We start from the raw sequence: 9,005 nt of genomic DNA on the forward strand, positions 1-9,005 counted from the left end.
CTAGAAGAAGTTGAGCACCCTGCGGAGCGACTGCACACGAGCGCTCTGGGCCTCCCAGTCGGAGAAGCTGCGGAAGTCGCCCCTCTCCACCACGTACATGCGGCCGCGGTAGTTGGGCTCCTCGTAGAGGACCCACCTGAAGGCCAGCAGGGAAGGGCGGGTCAGCGGGCGGGAGCCACTCGGGCAAGTCTCCCCGGTCCCGCCCCTCTGTCCTAGCTCCTCGCTGCGGTAAGCATCAGTGGCTGATTCGGGCTTGATGATGGAATGGGACAAGAAGGAGCCTTGCCCAGTAACTGGCAAGGGTGGGAGTGACTCGGGGATGCCCTCTGCCCAGTCACCCTCCAAAGGGCCTTTTGCACACAGTACCCAGCCCGACAGGATTACTGACACAAACTGGGGACCATTCCCACTGTGTATCCACTCAGACAACAGCCCTGGTGGGGTCAACCCTGGTGGGGTCCATGTTCCAGTGCAAGGAGTTGTGCTGCCTGCATTGTACAGAGGAGCTGTAACCGCCAGGACGTGAGGTCTGGCAAGGGCACTTTTCCGTTGACGGTGTGTGCACCAGACCCTGGTCGTTTACAGCCCAGGGGGCTGTAGTGAGAAAGCGAAGGTGCACCATGAGTCAGGGAATCGGGAAGATTGGTGGAGAAGATCAGGAGGGTGGTCCCTTCCTGAGAACATGTTTAAGGAGAGGCTTCTCATCAGAGCCTGGACCAGCCCTGCCCATCTGTCACCCACCGTCCCTGGGATAAGTGTAGGGCTGTGCGTGTGGGACCCAGGACAAGACGCTATGTGTACCCTCCCACTCGGGGGTCAGGTTGAGAGGCGGGGCTAGGGGAGCTTTAGAAAGTCAGGGAGGGGCCTCCAGGCCTGACTGCACCGAGAACTGGGAGAACTGGAATCACCGCGTCAAGGACTGGCTCGGCATTTCACTTCAGTCTTAGCTCCGGCTCTCCCGCCCCCTCTTCCACCGCTGTAGAAAACTGCTTTTCTCTGGGCCACGGTGGTTTTCTGAAGCAGGGCTCCCCCGGGGCTGCTCAGCCTCTGAGATTCATGAGATCCAGGGCACAGGACTACTCTTGACCTCTCTTTGCAGGAACCTCCCCCAGTTTGTCTTGGCAGTTCTTGCTCCCTGCTCCCAAAGCACTCCGCCATTCATGGAGTTTTCTTGCCAGGGAACAGACTGGGAATCTGTGAGCCCTTTAGCCCAAGGTTCTGCTCGCAGATGAACTCAGAGGAGAGAGATCACTAACGGTCACACAGCCTGCTTCCCCAGCTCGCCACTCCCAAGTCACACCAGCCTCTTCCCTTCCTCATCCTGACCCCTCAGCTGATAAGGGACACAAATTGAAAGTAGGGGTGTGTGTGTGTGTGTGTGTGTGTGAGAGAGAGAGAGAGAGAGAGAGAGAGAGAGAGAGAGAGTAGCAGCTAGTCCTGCTCTGTTCTGTAATATCACGAGTCACCTTGGAGTTCTTGTGGACACTCCAAAAAGAAGAGAGACCTGGCTGGACACGACAGCTTATCCTCTGGTTCTTCACCTGCAACTCCCGGGGGAAAACCCCCAGTGAAAGGATTCTCTGGAGAGGAGGCTCAGTGGTTAAGAGCAGTGGCTTTTCTTCCAGAGGACCCAGGTCCAAGTGTCAGCTCCCATAGTTCACAACTATAACTCCAGGTCCAGGGAATTCAATGTCCCCTTCAGAGCTCAGTGGTCACCCGGCATGCATGTGGTTAAAATAATCTTTAAAATTTAAAAAGGGGGGGCTCATGCCTACTCAGTCTGTTAGAATGTTGGGGAAATGCCCTCACTCTCCCCTCACATGCCTTCTAGGACACAGATATGAGAGATGGGTCACTCCTAAACTGGCATGTAACCCAGAAGGAGTGCTCTTGGCACACGGGAAGTGGTAAAGGGGCCCTGCCTCATTGCCTGCCAGATCCCAGAGAGGGCACCAGGAACCCAAAGTTTGTCATAGAAGAGTTAAGGTCAATGAAGACAAAAGACAGGCACACCTTGGATCCCAACACAGAGGCCCACTGTCTTGGCCTCCATCTCCTGACCACTGAGCCCAGTTCCTTCCAGGAAACTGAAGATTAAAGATTATATTCCCCAGACCTGGCTGTGGTGGCATTCGCCTTTAATCCCAGGATTTGGGAGGCAAAGGCAGGAAGACCTCTTGAGTTTGAGGCCAAAAGAGCGAGTTCCAGGACAGTCAGGGCTACACAGAGGAACCCTGTCTTGGAAAAAAAAAAATCCACTTCAATCACAACCAGAGTTCACGCCTGCCTCCCCTCTCCCAGGATCCCCAGGGTTAGTAGGCGGATAATGTCTTGGGTCCTAGGACATTCTGCACATAGAAGTATGCCTCTGGCTGCACGAGTCACAATTTAGCCTGCAAATTTCCCAAGGCAAGTTGTTTTGGACTGCTAGCTCTGGACTCCCAAGGTCAGGCATGTGGAAGAAATGACAGCTCTTTGTCTCCCTCTCTCTCTTGATCCCTTGGCCCTGATCTTGAGCCTTCCACAGGGATCAAGTTCCTCTACCATCAGCCCTGCAGAGGGATGCTCTCAGGTGGGGCTCCTCTGCTGGGGGCAGAGGCTGGGGGAACTAGCTCTGGAGTGGAAGGGGCTCCACCAGGCTGCAGTCCCAGCAGGACCTCTGCTGTGGAAAGGATCTAGAGTTAACTGCAATCTCAGTTTATACTTCTAAAACACGGTAATGATGTCTCCAGAATGGGTGGGGACAATGGAAGAGGGTGTTCAGTGTTCATCCCCATCTGTGTGTGATACAGGCAGATTGCTCAGGCGAGGGCAGAAGGAAAACCAGTGCGGTGTGCCTGCGTGTGTCCAGTGAGGAGGTGCACAGCGAGTTGCCCCGCATGGTAAACCCTGCACCCTGACAGCTGGTTTGGACTGGAGAAGACAGGCAGAATTCCCAGCTGTTCTTAGCCATCCTATGGATTTCTTGAAGCCCACATCTCCAGCCATTTGGTGTGGGTTGTTTGCCACCAGGCGGAGATGCCTAGGTCTGGGGTCATCTGAGCTGGGCAGATGTACCGTCTCAGAAGGTGAGACTGCTGCGTGGCTTTGTATCCCCTAAGTGGGGATCTCTTGAATCTAGTGACTCAAGGAAGTCAGGCGGTCAAGACGTTCAGTCTTGTAGCAGAGATGGTCATAGTTTCCTATGTACTCTTTTCCCCTGCTCAGGTCTGGCACACCAGAAGGACGGTCTCAGGGAGCCTCTAAGGCCCTGTGACTGTCCTGAAAGCCAGAGATGACAGCAGCTATTCATTGCTTGCCTGGAGCAGGTGAGGCAGATGAAGGCCGTGGATCAGGGGCATCATGCCCACCCACGAAGTCTGATGCCTACCCACCCTACCACACCTGTCTGGCAGCCCCGGCTGTACTCACGCTCCATCCCCATACACCTTGATGGCGTTGACACAGCTCTTGGCCCAGCCCCGGCTCTGCAGGAAGGGGCAGTCTTCCACGAACTCCAAGCACTGGCCTGTGAAGTTGCAGCCCTCGAAGATGTCTATGCGGAAATGTTCTCCGTGCTCCAGGACCCAGGCAGGTGGGGAAGGAAAAAGGAATACTCCAAGTCTCTCCTCCCCATGTACATGCAGGAAGAAATATGGAATGGCTCCCAGCCCTGGCTGGACTGGGGATCCAGTGAGTACTCCCCATCACTCACACACACACACACACACACACACACACACACACACACACACACACACTGGTGTTCTTCCATGAGATGGGAGGAAGGGTTCTATTACTCTGAAAACCTAAGCACTGAACTGATCCAATCCCCATCTTTTACAACTGAGGACCCAAGGTCTAGTGAGGGAAAGGCTGTCTAGATGCCAGCACATCGAGAGCAGGGCTGTGGGTCACCGGCTCCCTGCGGGCATTCCACTTGGGGGATTCATGTCCCAGCTTTGGCTTAGCCACCCTCGGTTTCAGGCCACAGGCAGGCCTCCAAACAATAATATTTTAGAAGTGTAATAGAACCCTTTGTGAAAACACTTAGGGAAGACATCTAAAACAATGACTCCCATTCGCAGAGGTCCCTGCTGGCTTCATAATTCACTAGCACCAGTACATACATCTCCCTGTGTGATCCCCACCCCACTGGGACGGCGCTAACAAGAACAGCCTTCGGACAACGTCTTGTGTATTTTTCATATAAACAGCATTATGCAGGATCCAGAGCCAACCATTCTAATACTTCTTTCCAAATGCCCACATCCTGGCAGAGACACTAGGAAAGCATTCTTTCAATAGAATGTGCCAGAGCCCAGTTGATTCTGGAACTGATGTAGAAAAGAAAAGGGGCCCCATGCTGAGCGGCACCTATCCAGATCCCTCAGATGCTGGCTAGAGCCCTGGTGAGGGACCCAGGATGCCCTGGCAGTCAGACTCTGATGAGCGCTGCCCACACTGGTCCCCAGAATCACCCGTTTCCCACCCAAAGGACAACAGTGGGGGCCGTCTCATACCTGTGACCCCCAGGGCCCCCCCTCCTCAAATCCCTCTCTGAAGGAAACTTCAGAGAAACTAGACAGAAAGGGTTTTTCTCCTCTAGGGGGAGCAATGGCCCTCATTTGCTCTGCCTACACACTTCAGGCCACAACTGTGCAAAGCAGGCATCTGTGCAGCTCAAGAGCCCTGTCCCCTCAGATTTCTTACTGGTCCCTCCGGCACTTCGGCCGCCCCACCGTTATTCACTCCAAGTTCGAAGCGTTGAAAGCTGACATAATGCTACAAGGAAACCAGCGAGGGGAGGTGATCACGCTCAGAGCAGCCTTGTGTGTGTATGTGTTCATGCACACCAGAGTACACGCAGGCACATGTGCGAGCATGTGGGTATGGAAGTCAGAGGGCAATATCGGGTATCTTCCCCAATCAGTCGCCGCCTCACTAAGAGCTTTTGTTACTGTGTTGTGGTTGTGTGTGTATGTGTACAAGCGTGTGTGGATATCAGGCGATATTGTAGAGTTTGTGCTCTCCTCTACCCTTACATGGGTTTTGGGGACCACATTAAGTCTTGTACACCTTATCCATTATGTCCTCCAATCAATTAATTAATTAATAATTAATTTAGAAAGAGTCTTCACTGAACCGAATGCTTCTAAATTTGGCTAGACTAATTGATCAGCAAACCTCAGCGATTCGGCTGGCTCCACCTCCCCAGTGCTGGGGTTACGAGAGAACCACCACATCTGTTTTTTTACGGGTTCTGTGCAGCAGACACTTTACAAGCTGAGCCATCTCCCCAATCTTTTATTTCACTTTTGATGAGTGCAGCCCTGTTCAGTGACAATCCAAACATATTCCCAGCCTTTGAAGTTTAGCTGCATGCTTGACTCAAAAATTTAAAAGGATTCCTTGACAGCTCCAAGGAGCTCTTGTATTCTGTCTCCTACCCTCTTGGTCCTCACAGCATCTCATGCGCACATCAGTTTGGACAGGGTGCTCTCAATTTTTAAGGTTTTATTGTCGGGAGGTGCCCATGCTTCTGCTTAAATGCCAGGGTGACCTTCCACTGCTTGAGCTGGAAGTTCCCAGCCCCTAGGTGGAGTAGCTCACTCACCATGCCCACAGGCCGACAGGAGCCCATGTGGTCATTGTGCCCATTCCAGCGGAAGAACTCAGGGTAGTCGCCATGCTCTAAGATGAACTGTTGGCCTCGGAAGTCAGGATGATCAAAGCAGACCCAGGCTCCACTCTCCACACGGATGGAGTTCACTCGGTTCATAAAGCCTCGGTCCTGGAAGTTGTCACAGTCCCCAAAGACCTCCAGCTTCCGCCCTGTGAAGTGCTTGCCCTCATAGAAAGTGATCTGGAAGAGCCAGTTGAGACCTAGGGGTCAGGGTCCCATCTGGCTGTTGGGGAACGTTATTTTCAGTTGTGTGACTTTGTTTACGCTGCATTTCTTTAATGCTGTGAGGCTGTGTTACAGTGCCTGTCTAAAACACCTGATGCTCTTAAGAAGCGATGAACGGCAGGAGCAAGGATAGGCGGAGTGTGTGTGGGGGGGGTGGCTAGCAGGCAGAGAATATAAATAGAAGCGGCGGGGGGGGGCAGGGGACGGGACTTCAGGGGTCAGCCACCCAGCCAGTCACGGAGTAAAAGTAAAGAAAGGTATATAGAAATAGAGAAAGACAAAAGCCCAGAGACAAAAGGTAGACAAAATAATTTAAGACAAGCTGGACAGAAACAAGCCAAGCTAAGGCTGGGCATTCATAACTAAGAATAAACCTCTGTGTGTGTGATTTATTTTGGAGCTGGGTGGCTGGCCCCCCTAAAAAGCCAAAAACGAGTAAAACATCACACAACATCTGACCTATACACACACACACACTCACACATGGGCATGTGTACTCAGTATGTTATACGTAACACTCACAAAGAGCATTAAAGGACATGTTTTTAAGGCATAAATGTCATGTAGAAACAGCCATTATTACTCATCACTGATCTTTTTTTTAAAGTGCAGTTCCTAATACTGAAATTCCAGCCATTCACTCTTTGGGTCTGAAGAACTGTGGTCTCAGAAAGTCTCTGGGTCAGGGGCTTCTCTGAATCTGGGCCCCACATCCTCAGTAAAAGTCAGGCGTGCAGCCCTGCTCATAGCAGTAGATGCCTGGCACTATCTGCTGATGGGGCAGAGAGAGAGAGAGTGATCAGTCACCAGCGGCTGATGCCAGACACATGGCCCGGCTGTCTGGGGACAGGGGTTTCCCGTTTGTCTAGGAGCCCCCTTGAAATCAGGCTGTGGCTGTACTGCTATGCTCAGCACTTGCTTGCAGAACACCCACGACAGCATTAAAGGAAGTCCTTTCTAAAAGCCTGCATGGCATGCAGAACAAGTCACCATAACTCATCATTTATTCTTCAGAGTAAAGTTTCTAATACTGGAACCTTCTTAACTGGAGAGGGGGATTTGTGGAGGCCAGAGCTGGTTTTCAGGAGAGGGCTAAATATCACATATCTCCCTGCCTTTTCTCCCCCACCCCACCGTCTTTGTTTTTGTTTGTTTTTGTTTTTGAGACAGGGTCTTAATTATCCCAGACTAGCCTTGAACTTATTATGTAGCTAGGGACAACCTACACCTTCGGATCCTTCTGCCTCCACTTCCTGAGTGCTGAGAGTACAGCCAAATCACCCAGGCCTGGTTTGTGCAGGGTTGGGGATGGAACCCAGGGCTTTGTGTGCGTTAGACAAGTGCTCAACCAACTCAGCTGGAGCCTCAGAGCTTTCTCTTTCTCGGGACCCTCCTTTGAGGAATAGGCAGGTGTCAGACTTGGAATTTTATGAACCTTTTGGCAATTCAAACATAGTGTTTCATAATAACAGACAAGCAGTTAATAATGCTGCCAGGATGTCATCGTCCCAAACTAAACAGGTGAAGCAACCATAGCCTGCAAATTCACTTCCCACCATAGGAAATTCAATCACTCAATAGCTCTTTGGGACTCAAGAACTATGGTCTCAGAGGGACTCTGTAGGAATATAGTCACATCACCCAGAAACTCGGGGCCCTCCAGTTTCACTGTTTCCACCTTCTCCAAAGGAATACAGTGGCAAGTCCCTGCCTGCTGGAGTTAAGGTGTTTGTGGGATGTTCGTGAGCCAGGGGCAACACTGTTTTGGGGGTTCTTCCTTTCCTGCTCTGCCAAGCTGGTGCTGTTTGTTACTGAAGCACACCCCAGCCTATGCGGACAGATCAATGGCGTCCACCACTGACATGCGTTCTGGGCACCTCTGGAGGTCAAAGGGTTCTTGAGTCAGCCAGGACCTGGACATTAGAGGGCAAGGGATAACCACAGTGGTGGGTAGGTCACTTGGGGGAGAGAAAATCCCGAGGGGCGAAGGTCACATTTTGACCTCCCTGTGGTGAAGAAAACACTCCAGGAGATCTCGAACACAAGGGCCGCTCGTGACTTTGGGGCGTGCCAGAAAAGAGGGGTGGGAAGAGGGCTCGGGACACGCTCTCAGTCAACAGGGGAGGTCACTCCATCTCATTAAGAAATAAAGCCAGCTTTGCTTGACTTTGTCAGACCCAAAGAGATCTGGGATCAGTCTGCACCCTCCCCCACGCTCAGGGGCTCCCCGAGGCCGCCGGCCGCACTCACCTTCCCGGAGCGCTGCGCCATGGTGTGTGACTGGCCGCAGCGGGACCCGGTATATACTCTGTGGGGCCTGCTGGCTCAGCGCCGCCCGGGACAAAAGATTTGCTTGGCCCGGCACGCGCGCGTTAGTGCTGTCGGGCGTGCTAAGCCGGCGCCATGACCCACCCGCGAGCCAGTGTCACACACAAGTGACCTAGTCCTCAATACCTCTGGATCCGACTCCTCCTGCCCAGCCCACCGCGCCCCGCTGAGTCAGGGTCTCAGTACCCGGGCTTGGGAGGCTCCCCTCAACCCCTTTTTCTGCCTCCCAGAGCAGCTTCTCAGTGCCCCTAACCTGCAGCGCTTGCCTTTCTCACCTGGTTGCAGGCTAACACGGTATAGCCGTTTTGTTTCTATCTACCTACTATCTATCTATCTATCTATCTATCTATCTATCTATCTATCTATCTATCTATCTATCTATCTATCTAGGTAATGGATGGAGTCCTAGCTTCTCAAGCTCAGCTGAGGGAGTGGGGGTGGGAAACAATAGCCACCTCTTTGCCTGGTGCAGGGCTGTGGGGCTTCCAGACTGCTCCCTCCTGTACCTACTCCTTTTGTTTTCTCCCCCTGAAGATCCCAGGTGACACCTGCCTTGACCCCCCGCTGCCTGCAATAGGGGACCTACAGTACTTTGAGAGCTCTGAGCCCTAGCTATAGACCACTCTGGATGCTGAGGGTCTCTTTACAGAGCGATACACACACCCACTGACAGGCCCACAGGCATTTGGAGTATATTGAAGCCTCAAGAGTAAACACACAAACGGCTGGGGAACTGAACTGGTGGCCCTGGGGACAGGCTGAGATCAAAGGAGAGAGAAGCTCCAGG

General features: G+C 52.6%; 1 protein-coding gene across 1 annotated transcript; it reads right to left on the reverse strand.

Annotated features, from left to right (window-relative positions):
• Positions 1-8,161, reverse strand: Crygn (crystallin gamma N). The gene is made up of 4 exons (XM_057790771.1): positions 8,141-8,161; positions 5,597-5,845; positions 3,412-3,557; positions 1-136 (listed from the first exon to the last, which is right to left on the reverse strand). The coding sequence occupies exons 1-4, from the start codon at positions 8,159-8,161 to the stop codon at positions 1-3; spliced, it is 552 nt and encodes a 183-aa protein (XP_057646754.1).
• Between the last annotated feature and the right edge of the window lie 844 nt (positions 8,162-9,005).

Source organism: Chionomys nivalis, chromosome 1 (genome assembly GCF_950005125.1).
Source record: "Chionomys nivalis chromosome 1, mChiNiv1.1, whole genome shotgun sequence".
In the NCBI taxonomy this organism is placed as follows: Eukaryota; Metazoa; Chordata; class Mammalia; order Rodentia; family Cricetidae; genus Chionomys; species Chionomys nivalis.